Here is a 22,690-nt window from a genome sequence, read left to right on the forward strand (position 1 = left end):
CCCCTCCCCACCTTCCTCTCCTCTCTGCAGCATCCCTCCTCCTGCTCAGCCAATCACCTGCTAGGGAGCACCATCATGTGATCAGCAGCCACCAATAGTTCTCCACCAGGCACCGGCAAAAAGAGGGGAGGTGTCTATCCCCCTCCTTTTTCTTTCTGTGAGTCACACAGTGTGGATGGATGCAAAGGATCCGTGTAACGAGCTGAGACACGTTTCATCTTCTTCGTCTCCCAGAGAGGGGATCCTGCTGCTCCATCTTTAACCCCCATCTTCATCCCTTTGCCAGGGATCACAGGAGGGATGAATGTGGAGGCGATGGAGGGGAACCCGGCACAGGAGCAGCAGCATGCCGGTAACAGCTCACACCTACTTCCCCCTCCCACCATAACACCAGCCATCCCTCCCTACGTGAAGCTGGGTCTGACCATCGCCTACACCATCTTCTACTCGTTGCTTTTTGCTTTCGTCTATGCCCAGCTCTGGCTGGTGCTGCGGTACAGACACAAGCGCTTCAGCTACCAGACAGCCTTCCTGTTCCTGTGTCTGCTGTGGGCCGCCCTGCGCGCCCTCCTCTTCTCCTTCTACTTCAGGGACTGTGTAACTGCCAATGCGCTTGGCCCCTTTGCCTTCTGGCTGCTCTACTGCTTCCCTGTCTGCCTGCAGTTCTTCACGCTCAGCCTCATGAACCTCTACTGTGCACAGGTGAGGGGCCCACGGGTACTGTCAGAGCAGCAACTGGGGATACTGGGGTCAGTTAAAAGGTTTAGGACACCACACAGCTGGCATCCTAATAACCATAAAATCAGGTGACACAGTAAGGGTCTGAAGTCAAAACTAATTGGCTAGTCCAAACAAAACTCCACCAAAGACGTGTGGAGAAGAAGTGGTGGACCTGCTGGTTTGTTTGACATTCCAAAACCATTTTAGTTAGGCAGCTAGAAAAGACGGCATGAGAGCAACTTGATTTAGGATGTGCTCTTTGGAGGGCTACAATAGTAATGTGACCTTTACACTGCTCTCACTGGCACTGGTTATGGTGGCAGGGGTGTGTGATGACATCTGAAAGGGTCATGTTATGTTCTAGCAGACATTGATCAATACAGCCTGTCAATCACCATAACATCTCATTCAAATCTGATTTACTTAATGAAATAGAGCCACCAATCAGAGCTTGGCAGGGGTTTAGGTTAAGGTTTGATTCAGTATAATAGAAGGCTACGGCACCCTGCCTAAACCTCTGTGTTAATAACCTTGGCTTAATTGGTTATTAACAGTTTTGTTTTTCATTTAAGGCTTTTAGCTCAAGGTCAAACCTTTTCTATATTTTATACATCTAAGAAGGTCCTTAATGCTGTTATTGTATAAAGTCATGCCTATTAGAAGTGGGTCAGACACTGATGCTGTAGCTTTGCTCCTGGGTACAATCACAGTTTCCAATAAGTGCTCAGTAAATAAATGCATATGTTTCTCTGTGGGCTAAAGCAACAAACAGTGCACTGTCACTGTCCTACTTTACATTTGCTACTGGTGATTGACCCCAACTCATACTTTGTCAGGACCTCTTCATGGTCTGTGGAAATACAGATATTTTTCCATATAACCATCATTGATGAAATAAAAACTAGTTTGGCCAATACATGCCATTTCAAACATTGGTGAGAAAATGCACAAATACACATTAAAGATGCTGGGAATCAAAGTGTGATGCTTACAGTCATTCAAACCATCCATCCAGCCATCTTCTGAACCCACTTTGTCCTGTAGTACAGGGCCATGGGAGGACTGGAACCTATCCCAAGCGGGGTACACCGTGAAAAGGTCACCAGTCCATCAGAGGCATTCAAACCAATATAAGGTCATTTTAAAGTTTTGGGGAAAGTGAGAAAAAATCAGAGAAAGGTGTGTTCCTGCTCTGGCATACTATTAGACTCACATATTTATGATAATTTCTATCAGTTTGTGTATTGTATCACCCATTCATCGTCAGCAGCTGGTGGAGTCTGAAATAGACCCAAAAACAAAGACATGCTTGCCTTTTCAGACTCGAGAGGAGCCTTTTCACCAGCAGCTTCCAACTGCTTTATGTCAGAGCTGTAATGATGCAGGTTATTTTTCTGACCGAAATATACGGTGTCTTATTTCCATAATGACAGTTGCTGTCTCTGAGCCAGCACTCACAAACAACATTTGACATTATCCACAGCAACATGGGCAGTATTGATGCTGGAACATCCAAACCTATTACACCATTTGCCCCTACACATGTCTCAGCTGATAGGCCAGTGTCTCCCAATGATAGTAACAATCATAACGATAACTTTCCACTTTGTACATTTTTTTTACTGTACATTTTTTTTTACTGTTTTTTTACTGATGTTCTTGTATGAGCTGCAGCAGGTGCTGCTGATGATCAATTCATCAAACAGAGAGAAAGATTATTCACAAGTGGAAACATTCAAGACAGCTGTCAGTCTTCACAGGAGTGGACGTCCCAGAAAATTCAGCCCAAGATCAGAGAGATACAAAAAACCCAAGAGCTACATGTCAGAGCCTACAGACCTCACTGAGCATGCTCAGTGTTACTGTGACACAATTGATTGACACAATGAGCACAATTAGAAGCAGACTGAACAAGTACAGTTTGTTTGAAGGTTACCAGGAGAAAGACTCTTCTGTCTAAAAAGCACATGGAAGCAGGACTGAGGTTCACTAAACTGCATCTGAACAAAGAACAACACTTGGAACAATGTCCTATGGACACATGAGACCAAAGTGGAGCTGTTTGGTCTTACTGATCACCACCATGTCTGCTGGAAACCAAACACAGCATTTCAGCAGAAACTCCTCATACACACTGTCAAGCATGGAAGTGGAGGGCTGATGACTTGTGCTTGTTCTGCAGTTACAGGATCTGGACACCTTGCAGCCATTAAGTGCACCATGAACTTTGTATACCAAAGTATTCTAGAGACAAATGTGAGACCATCTGTCTGACAGTTATAGCTGGGTCATACAACAGAACATTGATCCAAAGAACAGCAGCTAGTCTACATCAGAATGACTGAAAAATAAAAGAATCAAGGTTTTGCTACAATACTAAGACCCACTATGATCAGAGGATTTTGTATTAGGTTTTTACACAAAAAACATAGAATAACAGGTTGCGCTAACTTTTGAACATGTGGTACATGACTGAGGTGTGAGCAGTCATATCACAGTCTTAAAACACTAAAGCTAAAGCAGTCTCTTTTTCCTCACAGGTTTACTTCAAGGCAAAGTCCAAGTACACACCTGCACTGTTGAAGTACAGGTAACTTCAACTAATCCACTGTACCATAAATACATGAAAGTAAATCTCTGTATTGGCTTATGAGTAGTGGGTTTGGTTGGAAGTGTTGGTGTTTTGTCTCACCTCCTCCAGGCTTCCTCTGTACCTGGTCTTCCTGGCTGTCAGTCTGATCTTTCTGGTGGTTAACCTGGTCTGTGCTCTAATGGTCAAGATGACCGCCGCTGACGTCAAGACTATTGTCCTGGTGAGGGTGACGATCAATGACAGCCTGTTTGTCCTCTGTGCGATCTCCTTGTCCATCTGCCTGTACAAGGTTGCCAAGATGTCCCTAGCTAACATCTACTTGGAGTCAAAGGTACAAACCAGATGAGGAAGACACTGTTTTACAGTGTCATAAAGAATAAAGACAACAAAGCATTACACATATTACGGTAACATATACTGTAGGTTACAGTAAACAAAGAAATGATGAATCGACCCCTCTGTGTGCAGGGCACATCGGTGTGTCAGGTGACTCTGATCGGCATCATGGTGGTGTTGCTGTATGCATCTCGAGCCTGTTACAACTTGGTGGTACTCGCCCTCACTGACATCGAGACCATAAATTCCTTCGACTACGACTGGTACAACGTCTCAGACCAAGTAAGGACTGTTGTATGTGTGAACAGCATTTCTTGTATCCCTTTATATGACTGCTCCTTATAGAGGTCTTTGGAAAGAAATTGGAATGTTTAAGCATCCTTTTGGTTCTCACCATTGACCCCTGTGTACCTCTAGGCAGACCTGCGGTCATCACTGGGAGATGCTGGGTACATTGTGTTTGGGGTGATTCTGTTCGTCTGGGAGCTGCTGCCCACCTCATTGGTTGTCTTCTTCTTCAGGGTCCGACGGCCACCTCAGGACAGGGTCCGTACTTTTTACTCACAAAAATTAAAGATTCCAGATTAAATAGATATTAAAAATCTGTTGTCTCTGAGCCAACACCCAAAGTAATGGCTTTGTGTAGCATCAATCTGATGTTGGATCTTCTCTCACAAAGACAGTAATAACAGTACTGTGGGGAATGTGTGTCCACAGAGCACTGCTGGAATACCAAACCACGTTCTGTCCTCCAGAGGATATTTCTTTGACAACCCTCGTCGGTACGACAGTGACGATGACCTGGCATGGAGCATTCCACCACAGAATGCATCAGCAAGGTATGAAAATCGTGGCCATCATTGTGTCATTATAATAACTACATATGTGTGTATGAATAAACAGATGTGAAAGTAATAAATATTCTATATTTTGGGGGGATTTGCATGCAATCAAACTGTTGTATGATCTGTAAAGAGGGTCAGAATGAATAGAATTTTGTGAGTACATTTGGGTACTAAAATGTAAGCTACAGATTACGTAAGTGTTAGCAGAAAACAAGTTAGCTGAATTCAGTTGTTTGCTAAAAGCAATAGAGGGAGGACACATAAGGGCAGTAAACCTGGTTGTGGTGATGGAATAATCATATGACCATGCTGTGGTCCATGTATATCAAAACATTTTTTTATCTGGCGTTCATTAGTGAAGATTATCCTGCTGAGTTATTTATTGCAATAATCTAAAAGCCAGTGGATAAATCCTGTAGGCTTTTTATTGAGGCGACCATGAGAACAACATTGGTTTGAAAAGACCTTATTCTGCTGTACTCTATAGTTAGACATCGGTAACCTTTATATTAATTATGAATCAGATCAACAGTGAAAAGTGTTACTATGTACTATACTCTTGTTATAGTAGGAAAACAAGCGCAAATAAAGAAATTAAGATTTGTTAGCACTGGACTTTCATGTACATAAAAGGAAAAAGGAAAAGGTTAGACAAAGTGGGTTGCTTTAACAAGAGCAAGATTAATGATAAAAAATACATACCATGCATCTTAAAAGCTCGAGAAAATGAATGAATGAATTAGAAATGAAAGTTCATTCATGCTTTATTTCGGTCTTTCTGACAGTCTTTCTTCTGATTGCTATGACTGGGGCAGCCGCCACAGCAGCTTCACTGTGCACACCAACAGCGACGAACAGCGCCTGACCGCCACCTCCGGAGAGCTCCACCCTTACCCGTGATCCTTCTGTTCACTTCTACAGCTACACACTGCACTTTTCCATCGGTCAGTTATGGTGTTTCACTGACGTAGAGATTTGTAGAGCCACAGTATAAAATGTAGAAAAGACATGAGAAATGACAGCAGGGTCCCAACACAGATCATATTACAGATCATATATTATTACACCTCTTCAGGCCTACAAGTTTAATCGCTTATTTAACACTTTATTTTGATTGTCATGTGAATCAGAATCTTATCAAAAACATAGCATGTATGGAGGCCAAGAATTTTCAACTGAGTGCTAATGACAATCCAAAAAGTCTCCAGATGCTTTACAGAGATTAGCAGGAATCTGGTCATGAAATGATCATTGATGATCGGCTTGGTTAGAAGTCTAAAAATTAATGAAAAAATTAAGTAAAAAGTTTACATTTAAATGATTGATTTTTTTTATATATATCATAGGGACTCCTAAAGCTTTTGGATCCTTTTGAAATCCTGACACTGTGTAGGAACCCTGCTTCTGAAGATACTTCTAGACTTACAGTGTGTAGACATTGTCATGATGAATGTTTTACAGAATGTTTCTTCATCATTTGAAGTATTACACAATTCTTTCTTTTACCAAGGTGAGCCAAGGTCATGGTTGTTCTGTGTGTATAGTGCATTTCATACATAAGGGCAACTGAAACAGTCTTTGATCTGTGATCAGCTCCTTTGCAGACAGGAGGTGACCTGGTGATAACATTAGATATATTAAAATGATTAGGGCAGTGTTGTGGTTTTGCACCGTATGAAAGGACTAATGATTGGTCACTCAGAGGCATATGTACCAACTGAGACTAAACCGTTTCTATCCTGAACATTCTGAGTATGTGAGAGCCAGACCCAGCTTTTCGGTCTATTCAGTAGCCTGTTATGGTGATTTAATTACAGAACAGTGTTAATTGCATTAACAAGTTAGCAGCACTAAACCCTTATGAAAGCAGTCTCATTACAGTGGCCACAGAGGAGCTATCAAAAGCCGATACAAGCGTCTACCCTGATGTATTTACACCAATATTCATTACCAGTGCAGCTTTTTGTTTACCTGAATGGTCTGCATATAGCAGCTCAATCAAAATAAGAATGATTTATGGTTCTGCTGAGAGGACTTGAAGCAACCTGAAGGATGGAAAAAGACACTGAGAACAAAACGCTGATGGGATGCCCTAAACAGAAGATCTTTATCTTATCTTATCTTTATATGTGCTGTAAAATGTCAAACTATCAAGGTCATAGTTACATACAGATGATACATACATGTCATTTCCTGAACTAATTAAAACTTCTTTGGGCAGTTTTTGTTAATGGGTGTAATAAGTCACACCTGTGAGCACTGCTGGTTATAGAAGGATCAGTGTTAACACAAAACAAAAGACTTTTCCACCCAATTATGATTATTATTAGTATTATCACGATTATTATTATTATTTCTCAGAAATATTTACTAAACTAAATTCTGCCCATACCCCGAGTATTTTGTGGAAATGATGTGAATTCTGAGCCATCTGATTTTATTTTTATTGATTATCATGTCACCACATCACTAAGCAGACTGCCGGTCACATCCTGTGCTATCGATAACTTAAAGTCATGTTGAAATCTTTTGTTGAATAAATGAAAATATTCAGTATTTATGAGATCACCTTTACAGATGTGGTACATTTGTTTAATTCACATCCAGATAAAAAAGACTGAACCCTGAACTTGTGTGTAAATAAACAGTTTGCAGTGTTTCTGTGATGCTCTGGAAAATAATCACAATAAGCTAAACTCTATATTTCTAACGGATACAGGTTTTGTAAGTTATTGGCACAGCAGCAGTATCTCCCTGAGAAGATGTATTTTGTTGTTGCTTTGTTGTGTTTGTGGTTTGTGATGTGTTTAAATAAATCTAAACAATCAGTGATTGAAGTGCTGACAATTAGAGCTTGGGAATTACTCCCAAGCTTGGGGTGAGTAAAGTATTTCTATTCTATTCTCAAACACACAAAAAACAAATAAGTGAATTTAAAAGGGGCAAACGGGCACAAAACAAACACACATTTTCTTTTTCTAGAAAAACAATTTACACCTGAGTGATATCCAGAAATATTTATTCCTCTTTTCAAATAAATATACTCGGTTCACACATGAACGTGGTGCAACTATATATACTCAGAGAGGTCTTAAAGCAAAAACACAAAAAAACAAAACAAAGAAAAAACCTGTGCTGCTTTTTACAAACGGTACAGATGTGACTGTGAACATCTGTGGCTTCTTCCAAAATGGCGGTTGGATTTTAAGGCTGGCAGGTGGACTGTACAGGACGTCCAGCTGCTGGAGGGGCATGCAGTTCTCACAGGAAGGCATGCACACATTTCTCACACTGACTCACATGCACTTTGCACTGAACATCCAGAAGCAAAGGTATTGCATTTTAACACACTCTCACAGAGGCTTGAGCGTGACAATTAAATTGTTTTTGATTAACTGTTCCTATTTTCTCTACTCTTCTAAAATCTGAAAAATTCATACATTTTTTTCCACTAAAAATGTACTTTTATAAACTTGGATAGGCAATAGCACAAAAAACTCCCTTTGTGAGCCAATACAATTTCAGACTTTTACAATGAAACATTTCAGTGATTTAATTTTCATTGTGAAGTGAAAGTTTCACTTCCTGGCAGCTGCAGCATCGCTGTTACATTTTGTATATATAAATTTATCCAAATGATAAAAATGTATCTAAAATTTATTATCGAATTTAACATACCACAAGATTTTACAATAATGGACCATCATTTGAATATTTTACGATGTTTTTTCTTCTTTTTCAATTCAGTTGTCACTCTCAGGCCTCGGTACACACACAGGTTATATCTGAGGTTTGGACAAATAAACCTTCTGACACACAAACACACACTCTAAGGTTTGCAGAGAAATATTTGCCCCTTTTATATACTTGAACAGGCCGTTTCCCCTAGAAGCAGCTGAAGCACTGGGATCTAAACTCCACCTGTAAAACAATCAGCAGCTGTGTCACGGAGCACGCTGCTTCCTTCTTCATTCCCATTCTGATCATCAGTTATTTTACAATCTCAGCAGAAAAAAAAACATGTGCAACAAGCAACATAGAAATGATTATTTACTGAAGCTTTACTTAAAACAGCCGGAAAGCCAGCATTAAAGCACGAGCTGTCACCTACCGCATACTTTACTTTTTGTAATGTAACACAACCATATTCTAAATGTCTGTTATTGATACCATGACCTGTATGATCCTATATTATGCATTACACCAAGTTGCCACATGACTGGCTACACTTCCTTGGGCCTTACATAAAAAAAAAAACTAAACAAACACAAAAAAACTACAAAATCAAAATAAAAGGCAACTTAAAATTCTTTGGTCCACTTTGTATGTTTCCTGCTAAGCAAAACACAAATCCAGTAAAAATGCTCCTGAAACCAAGGGAAGTACATGTTTGTGTTATTCTGATGGGAGGGGAAGAGTTCCTTTATAATGATGAATTAAAGATTTATTTTTTTCTAAAAAAAAGGATCAATAGTCTTACTCTGAGGCCCTTCTTTGATTGACAGGTGTCTCACCCTACCACACTGAGCAGCAGAGCCTTTCTGCTCTACTCATCCCAATGCATAATGACCCCTCTAACACTAGATGTCCCTTTGCTTGTTAAATGTTGCTTACTGATTACAGGCAGCTGTATCATACTGAATCGTAACACCATTCAAAAAGAGCTTTCATTTACATTCAATTGTAAAGATGTTCTGAATTTTATATTTCTATAGTTTTAAGTAGTGTGCAGAGCTCATCACAGCATCAGTGAGCCGCACTATGATGTACAGGGTGACATTTCATCAAAACACTAGTTTCATCAAGCACTAGTACTGTGTGTGTTGTGCAAAAATAAAATAAAATAAAATAAAATAGCTGTAAAAGCTCCAGAAAGAGTGAGCTTCCCATTTCTGTGCCTGTCATCACACCACTGCTCACTGCTCCTCTCTCTCTGAGCTAACAAGATTTACAGCATGAAATGAAATACTGCAGCAATAATTCATCTCAAAAACATTAACAACAATAAGTCTGGATGCACCTTAAGACAGCATGGCTAAAGGAAAGGTGGCCAGAAAGAGGTGCTTTCACATAACCCACAACAGAAACAAGAGCCATTCACTCAACCAAACCAGGTGAATTATTGTTCAAAACCATAATTCATTATTCTGTAGCTGCAATTGTTGATCTCACACACACCAGCAAAATGTCCCGGTTTCCCACACTGATTTCATCCACCTACTAACTTTGAAAGGTCATATGGATAACAAAATGCACGACTATCTGAATTCATTCTTTTACTTTTTTTCTTTTTCTATTTTTACTTGAATGTGATCATCTGCAGAAAGGTTTCATTCTCTCTGAAATCTATATTACGATGTTCGGAAACTAGTTCAGGATGTGTAGAATTGAAATTGAAATCGAAATCAAATCTTATTTGTGTAGAAACGACACACATTCATCCATACGCCACAGTCACTGATAAAGCTGTTTGCACATTTTCACAGTTTTTGACAGTTGATGAGTATAAAGCCCCACTGAGGTGAGACTCATTAGACTGCTTGTGTTGCTACATGACACGTCCAAAGGGGACATATGATGCTTCTTGTTTATAATCAATCATGATGTTGCATGTTTCTATTTCTAATTGTCCAAGCTCTGAAAATGTATTCTGAAGGTCAGAAGCTGCCTTGAATGCCTTTTTAGTGTCAAGTACACTAAAGGCCACAAACACATGGGCACTCATTTATTCAGATTACATTGAGTTAGAAAGAAAATAAGTTATTAAAAATTGGGCTTCTGTATATTCTGTAGGACAACCAATTGAACACTGGGTCCATGGACAGGCGACAAATCAACCTGTTTCCAAAAGAGGCTGAATTCTGAAAATATGTGCTACCAGGCAGATAGGTGTCCTGTAAGAGGTACTGGCACTGGGTGTGTTTTAGTTGTGTGATGATGGTAAGAAGTCTTTTACGCTCTTATTTTCCTTACACAGATGGACAGATGCTTCATGCAGTCACATATCAGGTATTCTTCTGAAAGTGCCTGTTCTTATCAAACATTTTCCTCAAGTGATCTCCGTGATGGTTCTGTGTAATAATTTGACTCGGATATAAACACAGACCAGGAAATCTGCATGATATGTCCCCTTTAAACCTTCATTTAGTAGCTGGGTTAATAATGAGACAACAAGTTGACACATTGCGACAAACAGTTGGATCTGAGAGGAAAACCAAGCTTAAACGAGTATGACAATCAGCAGCATTCAGACATGAATCAGTAGCTTCATCAGGTCAACATGTGATCTGAAAGACTTCATTTATAGAGGAACTCATGCAATGTAACTCTTCACCCAGCTCTGCACTGTCTGTTGTGCAGTGACAGCAGAGTGAGACCCACATGGTGACTGAGAACTACACCATAACAAATGACAGGGCTTCACGTAATGCCCACCACACTTCTTATCAGCAGTGGCAAAACAACATGCGACTTCTTTCATACTTCACTCACACACACTGCATAGACATCCACAAGCACTTCTTCTAGCGAGCAGACATTATTTAGGCCTGAGATGATGAGCATGAGCAAACTGGTCCAGATCCTCAAGCTGAGTAACAAACCCACCTAAAAACAACAGAAGACAGAACAAAAGAAACAAGAAACTAAATGGGCATCTGCATCCTAACAGCTGCCTTGACTGAGTTCTTCCCCAGGCAGCCACAAAGGTGTGAAGTAGGTACAGCTGAGCATGAATAATTCTACAGGATGTGAGGTCAGCAGAGCATTGGGTCTGAATGGTGGCATTAAAGAAGAAAGATCTCTCTGACAGCTTTAAATCAAACTTCCTGTTGAACAGTTTTACCTGCACCCATGCATCATGAGGTCTCTGTCAGGTTTGGTCTCTTATATCCTTACTAGAGTGTTCATTTCCTTCAGCTTGTCACAACAAACCTGCTGCTTCTTCATGGTCAAAAAAATAAGATCCAAAAATATTTAAACAAAAAAGGTTTGCCAAAGACAAAAACACATTTCTGATGAAGGCAAAGAGGAAGCAGAAAAATGAACATTCTACAACACAGAGGAAAGACACATAGGATGAGAATGGGGTTGTTGGGTTCATTACTGTTCCTGATGTAAATGGAAAAGGCCTTCTTCTGGGGAGAATTAGACTGCAGCAGTTCTCTGTGGGAAGGCGCAACCTGGTGGACAGGTGAGGCGTCGCCTCCTGTTACCTGTTCTCCTTAAGTAGCAGGCGGAAATTGTGGAGCTGATGTATACTAGTGGACAACCTAAAAGAGAAAGAATAAAGACTGAAGACAACTGCATTTATAGTTTCTGTGTAGTAAGTATGGTGTTACCTAAAGAGGGAAACATTTAGTTACATTCATGATGACTGAAAATGTGTTTAGAAAAGTTTCTAAGCATTGTTGCTTCAGAACTGAAGCAGGTCAAAAATGTGTCAAACAATAAATAAGGCTGCCACAGATCCTGAGCTCAAAAACACTATGCATTGCTACACACCGCTCTGCAAGAGATACGCGCCGGCTCTATTTTGGAGCTGTGTGGTGCCCAGTACACGTCAATTTGCACCAACCACATCGAGCAGCCTGGAAGTCAGGCACCAGACCACCAGAGAGAATTCGGCAGAATTTCAAAATAAAACACAGTGAGCGAACTCTCCCTCATTACACCGGTGGAGAAACACAGCCACAGCCATGTAGGAGAAGAGATTCATGTTGGAAGTACAGAAGCAGCCTTATACATGTAGAGAGGACATTGACCATCAGGTAAACAGGCAGATTACTGCGTGATTTTGTAAATCTCACTGGAGCTCGCAACATGCGCACAGATACACTACGCTTCAGAAATGCTTCTGGTGGGAATAGACGTTGCTCTGGAAACGCAATAAACAATCCACCACATGCGTCACGCAGCTGTTATGCGGCCAGTGTAAAACCAGGGTAACGTTTGGTGTCCTCTGTTTCTGACAAAACACAGTGTGTGAGTTGGTGACGAGGCACACAGAGAATGTGTTTAATGTAGCATAATATATTTTGCTGACATACACTGCCACCTACAGAGCCATGCCACACATTTTTTTTTTATAATTTCAGTGGTAGGATTTTTTAATCAGTAAGAGACAGAACAATAACAAACTAATCCAGAAAAATTGATTTTAAAAAGTTATATATTAATTCACATTTATAATTAAGTATTTGATCTCCTGTCAATCAGTTAGATTTCTGCTCACAGGTGTGCTTTATACAGGTAAGGAGCTGACGCTGGGAGCCCTCTCAGCTCGTTACCTGTATAAGTGACACCTGTCCACAGAAGGAATCAATCAATCCAGATTCCAGAAGGTGACGACGGTTGGTGTGATTATTCACAATGGAAGAAACATAAAATAACTGCCAATCTCCCTCGGTCTGGAGCTCCATGTAAGATGTCACCTCGTGGAGTTTCAGTGATAATGAGAACGGTGAGGAATCAGCCCAGAACTACTCAGGAGGAACTGGTCAATGATCTCAAGGCAGCTGGGACTGGAGGAGGAGGAGGAATGCTGCCTATGACTCCAAGAACGATGGGGATGGGGCCATGTATCGTCAAATCTTGGGTGAAAATCTCCTTCCCTCAGCCAGGGCATTGAAAATGGGTCGTGGGTATTCCAGCATGACCAAAACACACGAGGTCTCTCACTGTTTAAATTAACCTACCATTGAAATTATAAACCGATCCTTTCTTTGCTAGTGGGCAAAAATCAGCAGGGGTTCAAATATTTGAACTGTAGCTATTATGGCATTTCCACACCCCCTCCTGAAGGTGTCCAAGAAGCAGTGAACGTACCTGCCGAAGCCGTTCAGTAAAGCCACAATCTCCTGTCGAGTGAGCTGAAAGCCTTTAGATGGGCTGTGCTCAGGAAGGTTCTTGATCTCCTTCTCAGAGAAGAGGATTTTCAGAGCTGTACCCAGACCCTGGATCTGCACACAACACACACACAGATTTAACTAGATCTGAAATACTTCACTAAATTCTGCTTTCTGCTGGCACTCTGGATATCACTGCAGTGTCAGAGTCATTACTGGTATGACTAGGTATAGCTTTATGCATTCAAATCTATGACAAGACTTTTCACAGCACACTATGAAGTCTGAACAGAGACAGAGAGGCAGTCTCTCACCTGTAGTTTTCCCCAGAGTCGACATTTATTGCAGCCAACACAGTCCATGATCTTGGAGATGTTTTTAAAATGGAGGCGAAATTCTTCCTGAAATAAAGAAAAGGACCCAAAGGTGTTTCTGTTGGTTACTAAAACCTTTTAGAGCAAACAAGTGTTAAAGATAGCTTTGGGTTTCTGTTTACCTTCAATGTTTTGGCTTCCATTTTGTTTCCAGCAAACATAGACTTCTCATCAAAGTGCATGGGGAAAGTTCTGAAAAAAGGAGCTATTAAGTCTGAGTGTACAAACAACCTACAACAAAGTCAAATCCTTAACTGGTCTCCTAAAAAACACTAAACATGCACTTCTTACTTGATCTCATTGAAGACCTGCAGCAGCAGGTCCTTGGTGCCTCCATCCTCTTGAGTGTTTCCAGTGTACAGGTTGACAATGGCTCGTTCGAAGTACGGAGCCACCTTATAGAGCGCCCGCAGCTCAATCAGGTACAGAAAGTAGAGGTTCTTCAGCCGCCGGGTGCCTTCACCCTTTGTCTCTGCTGTGTCAAAACGATGACGAAACTCCTGGATGTTTGGGGCCCACACTGACTGGCCCCAGCCCTCTGTGGAGTCACAACAGAAACACTGAATTATCTCTAAAATGTTACAATGTTATGTTAAAGGTTTAAATATAGGGGTAGGTATTAGTATCATAGTGTATCATGCTGTCTGACAGTCTGTCAACTCTCCACCTTAACCCACACAGCAAACTGCTTTTTATGTAATAGGTTTAAAAAGAGAAATACTTGTGTGTGTGGTCATACCATCCAGCAGGTACTCGGCACACAGGTGAATGTTGATGCTGCTGTGGAGGCCTGAAATCAGTCTGTAGAAAACTCTCTTCTCCAAACACAAACCTGCACATTAGGTAAAAAGACCAGATCAATACATAATATGGGAGAAACACAACAAGCTGCTTTAGATCTTTGAAGGTTTTGCAGTTAGCATGTTGACATCATGGATTTGTTTGAGTTTCTAATCTTAAGAATTTACAGATAATCCAGTAGCTGACAGAAAATGCAGATGAAGTAAGACACATGAGACAGAACTCACCTTCAAGCCAGTTGTAGAAACCTTCTCCTACAACAAAGGCATGCATGTGAGGCAGAAGATACTGTTATGAAGATATATACGGTAGTTGTTTGGAACATCTAAAAATAAATTCAAATGGTCCTACTTTAGGTGTTTACTTACCATCATCATCTCCTGAAACGCGAATGACAGAGAAGAAAAAACAAACTGTTAAACCTGTTCTATTAATATCCACACACACAAAATCTGATGGTTCAGATGACCGTGCATTTCAAATCTTAAATCCTGTTTCTTAGATTTCTGTTTTCATAGATAATTGCAGTTGATAAAACTACTTATTCCTACCGCCTCCAGCTCACTGCAATTTTTAAAACTTCCTAATAACTCTGAGCTGTTAGCTCATTCCAGCTCCATCCCAACAACTGCATGGGATGTGCTCACATACAGTCATGATCAAAACTTTGTAACCCCTCTTTTAATCCTTTTAATAAATGTTGTGTAGAAAGGATACAAGTACAAAAAACAACTGACTGTAACTGTAGTGTTTTATCTTGTCATTATTTAACAAACATCAAACCCAAAAGCCTGTTCAACACCACACTTCCTGCTTTCACATGATTTAATCGTATGAGCTGCAGCAGGTGCTGCTGATGAACAGTCCTTGATGAACTGACCATCAGCAGGTGTACAGACCTATAAACACAGATGTTTTGACAGTTTTCTGCTCTGGAACATTCAGGTGTGTGTTAACACAATGACAAGACGAAAACACTTCAACAATGGTGAAGGTGGTGGAAAAACAGCTTTTAGTAACAATATCTGTGGATCTATGTAGATATGCATGTGTTGCTACGCTTGTGTGTATTAGTTAAATTATAATTGTTGCTGCACATCAATCTGAAAAAAGCAAACCATGAGTTTAAGTTAGTGATGCTGGTGGATCTATAAGCTATTTAATGAAGCTATTTAATATGGGTTCAATCATGGGTACACAGTATTGCCCACATGTTTTTGTTTTCTTTTTTTAGTTTTAGTTTGATGAAAACAAACAAACCTCTACTGGGTGCCAAGGGGTTCAGAGGTCGGTAAACTGATCTGGGCCTGTGGACACACAAACAGATAGGAGGAACATTTTCTTTATTATTGAATTTATCCTTTATTACACCTAACTAGTAGAAAAAAAAGACTTTAAGCACAAATAAAATTCAGCATTCTATGTGAACAAAAAAAACACAAAGTGTTTCGATCTCACTTGAAGCAGTTTTCCTCATAAATACTGTTCCAGACCCTCCAGGCCGAAGGACCCTTGTATCCAGTGTATCGCTCTGGATTCAACAGCAGATCCACATACTCAGCACCTGGAGAGGTTTCATCTGAAACACACGACCGGGTTGTGGATTTAAAACGATTCCAGTGACAGCGGTGGACAGAACAAATGGTACATTAATGATTTATCTCTGAGTTTTATCTGTTGTGTGTGCAGCTACATATAACTTTTTAGTGAAAAGGTGATGCAGGAAAAGTCAATCAGTTCAGTTTTAAAGAAAAATGCTGGACTGACACAGATGTGGTCAAAATAAAAAAGGTCCCTACCGTCAAGCTCACAGAAATGATCCTGAGCATCATCATGTCTTGCCCAGTCAGCAAACGCCTCTTTGCTCTGGTTACTGTAACAGGAGGTAATGTAAGTTTACACTGTGACACTGCAGCATGACAAAGGCACTTGGAGGATGTAATATTTCAGTTCCACAGTTTAGTTGCCCCACTACAGCTCTGTAACAGTCCTTGAACATACAATACATAGATGCATATAGGGTTGGATGAGATTTTCTTAGCTGTACCAAATCAAACATCAGGGATCCACAGCCAATGATCCAGAGCTGTGTGTGTGCTTACACACAATATAAACATTTCACAGCTTACAACTCTGTACTCTGTACACAATGAATCAAAGTCTAGATTATTACTTCTTTATGAAAACCATTTTTTGTCATCATTCGTCAGTAGCGTGCCTCTACACATGCCTTTGTGCCTTTGAATATTCCTTTTTCAGATTCTCTACTATGGACTTTCTCAACCTGTTATCAACCTTTGTGTTTTTTTTTCCATGACAAATTCAGTGAAGCTCAGTCTGCTGCATAAATTGTTGACTGTGGGAAACTAGCTCCAGCTGCCAGTCTGACATGGTAAAAGTAAAACCTGGTTTTTATCAACTGCTTTGCATTTTGAACAGAGCAAACATTATCTGAAGCTGGCAGATAAACCAGGCAGGAGGAAGTCTGTGGTCTCACCTCAGGGTGCTGTTGATGGCTCCTAGCTCTTTGGCCTGCTCACACTCTGTCACATCCGACATCGTATTGGCTGCCTGGGAGTACTGGACACAGAGCAGGCTGGGGTGTTAGTTTGTCATGCCAACAATACTATGATGTCTTTACAGATATTAAATCATCTTATATAATAATAGGTGCTACTCATTTTATGCAAAGCAAAAAGAAAGACAAGATGAACTGAACACACTTAAAAAGAAAAGGCTGTCCTCGAACTCTACATATCCCTGTTCCTTAAAAAGTGCTGAGTGTTCAACAGTTGATGGTCAGCTCAACCATATTCAACCTTGACTGAGAAGAGCACAGATGTCCCAACACTTCTGGCTCAATACAAGATAAACATCAGGCTGTAAGCCAAGAGTGGGCAAACACTGAGTCTGCAGTCAGTACGTGGACACTGTCACAGGGGACAAGATGTCTGAGAGCATACCCTGTATGTGTGTGTACTTTACTGAATCAGCTGAAGTGACAAAAAGAGGGGCTAGAACAGATGCAGCTGGTACTTCAGTGCAATAAAGTCATTACAGGAGTTTGGTATAAAATGATTAACAGGTAATATTTACATATTACATATACACTCTGTTTTACCAAACCTCACCTTGTTGTAGTTCCCAGATTTGATGCCAACAGGAATCTTACTCTAAAAAATACAGATCGACAGTAAGAGATTAGAAGCTAAATAAAACTTTCTATATAGTGTGTCACAGGTAAACCGATGCACAAATAACAGACATAAACATCAGTCAAAATAAGGCAGGTGTCACTGACCTCTGGGCAGGGCTCCACATGGCAGTCTTTGATGGCACATTGCCCATCATCAGGCCAGAAAGGACACGGTCGCTTCAGGTTGACCTGAAGAAGACAACAATTATTTATAATTATTTGTTTACAACAACAACAAATCATCTTTAAAAAGCTCTGATCATTGTAAAACTATATAAAATGATTAAAATACTGACTCATCTAAGCATGATGAAAAGTAAATACAAACAGAAATCAATGAAAAGTTAAGAACACAATCTAATTCAAATACTGCTGCCTGTTGCTGTAAGTTCATCACATTCTGTGGGGTATATACCCCCCCCCCCCCCCCCCATTAATGAATAAATAAATAAAACAAAAACAAAACAATTAATATATAAGAAATCTGGTACACGCTTCAGACATGAGCAGGAGTCTCAATCATCTCCATGTATAGCTGTGTAGTTGCTCTCCCTCTAATGCATGTGTAATATACAACAATGGCAGGTGTTTTACATATGTGCGTAATATGTTAGTTACAAGTAGTCACCGGAAACATCTTTTCTATATCGCAACTCATTTCGAGTTGCAAAAGTCTACGTATTACACAATATTTCATGAGCACATCACACAGGCTTCCCTTTCTGTATCAGTGGTGAACAGAAACAGCTAATGGATTAGATACTACAGCTTTTAGCTTTTAGAGACATGTTTGACTTGTTTGAGCTGTTTGACTTGTTTCACATTAGCAAAAACATGGAACATGGAGTGTCAGCAACTTTCTACTTAGCATCAGGCAGACTGATTGAACATGCTGTCATCTGAGAGGTACAATAACAACTAAAAGGAAAAAATACAACATCATTTGAAAGCTGTTCTTTGACAATTAAAGAAATGTGTTCCTACACATATTCCATTTGAAAATGTCATTCTTTTTCAGGGTCAGCTATCTAACTTTGCCTATAGATATCTGACTAAAATCAGCTTGATGATTTTAAACTTATACTGTATAAAACTATATTAGTGCACTCTTCTAGTTTTAAAAACCTTTGAAGTTTATCAACCTACCTACGTGTGTCTAGCAATCGAATGAGAGTTATAAATGCAAATGACGTCATTCTCTGTGCACAAAAACAACCACATGCATCAAAAAGACCCAATATATCTTTAAAGTTGGGCCATATTACACAATATATAACTCCAAGGAAGGGACAGGGATAAACCTGTGATGCTATAGTGAACTGTTTTAAAGTTACAGTTGTGATTTATTACACAAAATGTTTTATACAGAACATGTAAGGCCACTAACTATCCATGAAAATTCTACATTTACAGAGATGAACAGAAAAGAAGCAACAGCTGGAAACACAAGCTACCTTGTTCAGCTCTTATTTACTGTATACTAATGTTTATTGTTGTTTCACCACAGTTTACACTAAACAACTTCCTTTTGTTTCACCACAGCTCTGCACACAGCCTGTGCTCCAGTCTACAGGTCTGATTTGCCCCCTGGACAGTTTGATTTCACCTGTTTTATTTAATGAAGGCCAAGCAAGTAACTTTTCTAGAGTACAGTGCAGCAGCAGCTCCTACCCTGTAGTATCTGAAGTAGTCTCTCTCTGTCAGCTTCTTGATGCGTGGATAAATCTTGAAGTTGTTGAAAACGTCAATGCTTTCGACATCACAGTAGCAGTCGTCAAGGACTCCTGTGAGCTGAAGCAGAAACACGTAACAATTATAGAGTATGATCTTCCAGTGACAAGTTACAAGTATAAACCATACTGAGCTATGTCAGACTTTTCAGTCGAACTTTTACAACAATTTTTCTGGTGAATAAATGATAAATTCTTAACACCCGCTAGCTTTTTCCCCCCCACAATAAATACCAAATTAGTAAAAGGATAACAGAGTAGAACACATAAAGGCGGAGGCCTCTGTATGAACAAATAATAAATGCATTGCTTCTTTTACATCATTCACAACACTGTACCTACTCATAAAACTACATTATGGTTCTATACAATATATTCAATGTTTTTGCATAAGTAGATAAAGTAAGTCCAGTATCTTACTGATTAGCATATACAGACTACAAACCGTTGAACCGCACCATGTTGACTCACACACTCCACATGCCCTGCTCTAATTCAATTCAATTTTATTTATATGGCACCTTTTACAGAAACCCAGAGCCTGAACCCCTGAGCAAGCAGAAACAGCGGGAGACCAACAGACAGACAAACCACCTCCTGCCTGTACTTTCATACATAATACATCCACACCATGATGAAAACACCGCATCACATGCTGTTACCTGAACACATACAGGTCACACAGAATCTGAACACAAGCTGACAAGCTAATTAAACACAATGTTTGAAGTGTACAATTCAAATGTGCATTTGAGAACAATGATTATATTGAATTTTGTCTTGAAAGAACACATTATAATGCAATACTTTTAGAAGTACTACGCAATACCATCTGCATTTTATCACCTGTATACACTCACAGTGTCTACAGTTCCTATTTTTTTTACTTTAATTTCCATTATGCAAACAAACAAGTACTTAGTAATCAGAGTACTTTACATGACTTCAGCCCATTGCTAAATTGTGTGCACTTACAGTTTTATGTTTAAATAGCTCCCTGGTAATTGGAGCAATAAAAACTGAAGAAATACCACTGGTCTGTTGTTTAATTGTTCCAATAATGTATCTGTCCCTACAACACTTTGAGGAAAAACATAGTTACACCACCTTCAGTTTAGTGTTAGAGAAATGACTAAAGCAAACACATTTCAACATGTGATGAACAGAGACTGTAACAGTGCATTTGGACACAATTGTCAGCTGTACAGTTAGTGCTAACAAACACCATTTGATTGACCAGGAATGCCTGTAAATATAACACTAGCTTTTATCACCTTAACAGATGCTTTTTTTATACAAGCACGGCCACATTTCAAGTATCAGATCGTGATGTCACCAAGCATATGGAGCCAGCTTGTTGTGTGAGCTTATGTGGCAATGAGTACAAAACTCAAACTTATTTTAAATGACCTTTTTAATCTTAACCACATAATATATTGCTTTCCAGGAAGTAAGACATTCACGCACACTGTCACATAAAGCAAAAGCACAGCTGACCTCTGAATGCAAGAATCCACTTAGTGCAAGAAAAGGCAGGAAGTTCCAAATTCCCCTCCGCATCCTGCTGCTCTTCGTAAACGTCACTCTTTTGCCCCCTTTAGAAGAAAAGTCCGCTCGGTAAACTTGTCCATATGCCGCAGCAGCTCTCTGGGCTGAGCTGTCATTACAGACCTTAAGTCCTGCGCCCGGGGCTCCGCCTCCAAACAACCAGCTGTCAAACAGGCCACGCCCCCTCCCCAGTTTGTAGTTCTTTGAGCATTCCAGGCCGCTTGGAGCCTTGTTAGCTACGGCGCAAATGACCACAACTCCCTAAGAAGGAGTGAGGCGGAAGCTCTGCCACAACCAACCAGACTCCACCACGCTTTATACTCAGTAATTGAAATAACATAAGTTTGGCTTGAAATCTCATGCTTCGTCTGAGTGCGAGACGTGTTCTTTTGGATAATTATCGATTACATTTGTCAGCGTTGTCACCGTAAAACTTAAAAATGGCAACAGGCTTTTTATTGGGGGACTGCAATGGTTACAGAAACGGTGTTATACCGCTTTTAGTAAGAAAAATAATGTGACCGCCATGTAATATCGTAAAATATGTACGTAACATAGTGGGAATAAGTTTGAACATTTCCAAACAGAAAGTAAACAGTGGCAAAAAAGGGATTCTAACAACGAAAAAACTGGCTGAACAGGGCAGTCTGTTAATATTAGACAGCACAGGGTGACGTGTTTTATAAATGTTAGTGTCGATACACGGAGGAGTAATGGAGTGTTGCTAGCTAGCATCACAATTACACACGGTGACGTCAAATTAAGATGACAGCAGAAAGTGCTAGAAGATTTCCTGAATGGCAACTATTGTTGTATTGAGTTACCACGTTTCAAGCTGTAACCAGACACCCTAAATAAAAAACAATGCAATGCGCAGTACCTGGGGATACTTACATGGCAGAAGCAGCTCTGGTCCTGGTCTGTAGCTCTGCTCGGATGGTCGCTGTGCTGCGTTTGGGGTTTTACGTTGTTTTGTTGAAACCAACCTAGAACAAAGTTCCCAAAGAACCAGGCCAACAACAAAATCCCGAACGCTAGTAGCGTTGCCTTCCACATCATTTGCGGTGTTGGCGAGCAAACACTAAGAAGAAAAACCCACAAACACGAGAACCAGCAGGAGCTCTGACTGTGGCGAATTGGTAGCTAGCAAACTATGGTAGCTTCAGGCTAGCTGAGGTTAGCATCCGTGGGCTAACAATGGCTATAAATTTAAAGCCGACCGGTAACTTGAGCCGCCGGGTATCTCAGCACCCTTATGCAGACATTTAGACCTCTAACTCCCGTCTTAAACATATGGTCATCGTGTGGAGAAAATACATGACTGGAGAAGTTTTTGTCCACTAACCTACACTTCAGCATCAAGGTAGCGGCGCAGGAGTCCGTTTTAATTCCGGTTAAAGACTTCAAAATAAAATGCGGAATTACTATTGAAAGCACTGCGCTGGTGGCTGTTGTGCACAAACACCCTGACACAGGTTAGCTGTGAGGAAAAACAATGCACAAACCTTGTAATCTACAAATCAAATGTATCAGAATTCATAGAACGAAAGCAGTATATCAGAAAAATATTTCAGATCACAATAAAGTCTTTAGTGCGTGTTTTTTTGTGCTCATTTCTGTGGCAAGCTGCTTAAAAAGGCTGATAAATTATTATTGATTGTATTTATGTATTTATGTTTTACACGTTTCAGCTCTCATATA

At 40.1% G+C, this 22,690-nt stretch overlaps 2 protein-coding genes across 3 annotated transcripts; one reads left to right on the forward strand and one right to left on the reverse strand.

The window, feature by feature from the left end:
- Positions 1-200: 200 nt before the first annotated feature.
- gpr137bb (G protein-coupled receptor 137Bb) lies at positions 201-5,394 on the forward strand. The gene is made up of 7 exons (XM_028399473.1): positions 201-702; positions 3,261-3,310; positions 3,422-3,644; positions 3,782-3,931; positions 4,067-4,195; positions 4,367-4,488; positions 5,280-5,394. Exons 1-7 carry the CDS (start codon positions 301-303, stop codon positions 5,392-5,394), a joined length of 1,191 nt encoding a protein of 396 aa, XP_028255274.1. The 5' UTR covers positions 201-300.
- Positions 5,395-7,496: 2,102 nt separating this feature from the next.
- Positions 7,497-22,369, reverse strand: ero1b (endoplasmic reticulum oxidoreductase 1 beta). 2 transcript variants are annotated; one of them, XM_028399451.1, is made up of 16 exons: positions 21,884-22,369; positions 19,383-19,502; positions 17,817-17,900; positions 17,647-17,688; positions 17,013-17,095; positions 16,315-16,388; positions 15,974-16,094; positions 15,776-15,822; positions 14,884-14,895; positions 14,743-14,769; positions 14,454-14,546; positions 14,006-14,252; positions 13,837-13,906; positions 13,655-13,741; positions 13,321-13,454; positions 7,497-11,765 (listed from the first exon to the last, which is right to left on the reverse strand). In XM_028399451.1, the coding sequence occupies exons 1-16, from the start codon at positions 22,046-22,048 to the stop codon at positions 11,705-11,707; spliced, it is 1,467 nt and encodes a 488-aa protein (XP_028255252.1). In that variant the 5' UTR covers positions 22,049-22,369; the 3' UTR covers positions 7,497-11,704. The 2 variants fall into 2 exon arrangements, with proteins under 2 accessions (XP_028255252.1, XP_028255261.1); XM_028399460.1 differs by lacking the exon at positions 21,884-22,369 and adding an exon at positions 20,939-21,124.
- Positions 22,370-22,690: the final 321 nt, after the last annotated feature.

This window comes from Parambassis ranga, chromosome 1, assembly GCF_900634625.1.
Source record: "Parambassis ranga chromosome 1, fParRan2.1, whole genome shotgun sequence".
Classification (NCBI taxonomy): Eukaryota; Metazoa; Chordata; class Actinopteri; family Ambassidae; genus Parambassis; species Parambassis ranga.

Coding starts and splice junctions, on each gene's coding strand:
- ero1b (XM_028399451.1), bottom strand. CDS start 22,048: ATGATGTGGAAGGCAACGCTACTAGCGTTCGGGATTTTGTTGTTGGCC. Junction 17,096..17,646: donor AATCTGGGAACTACAACAAG/GTGAGGTTTGGT, acceptor CTCTGTGTCCAG/TACTCCCAGGCAGCCAATAC. Junction 15,823..15,973: donor TATGAGGAAAACTGCTTCAA/GTGAGATCGAAA, acceptor GTGTGTCCACAG/GCCCAGATCAGTTTACCGAC.
- gpr137bb (XM_028399473.1), top strand. CDS start 301: ATGAATGTGGAGGCGATGGAGGGGAACCCGGCACAGGAGCAGCAGCAT. Junction 703..3,260: donor TGAACCTCTACTGTGCACAG/GTGAGGGGCCCA, acceptor TTTTCCTCACAG/GTTTACTTCAAGGCAAAGTC. Junction 3,645..3,781: donor ACATCTACTTGGAGTCAAAG/GTACAAACCAGA, acceptor CTCTGTGTGCAG/GGCACATCGGTGTGTCAGGT.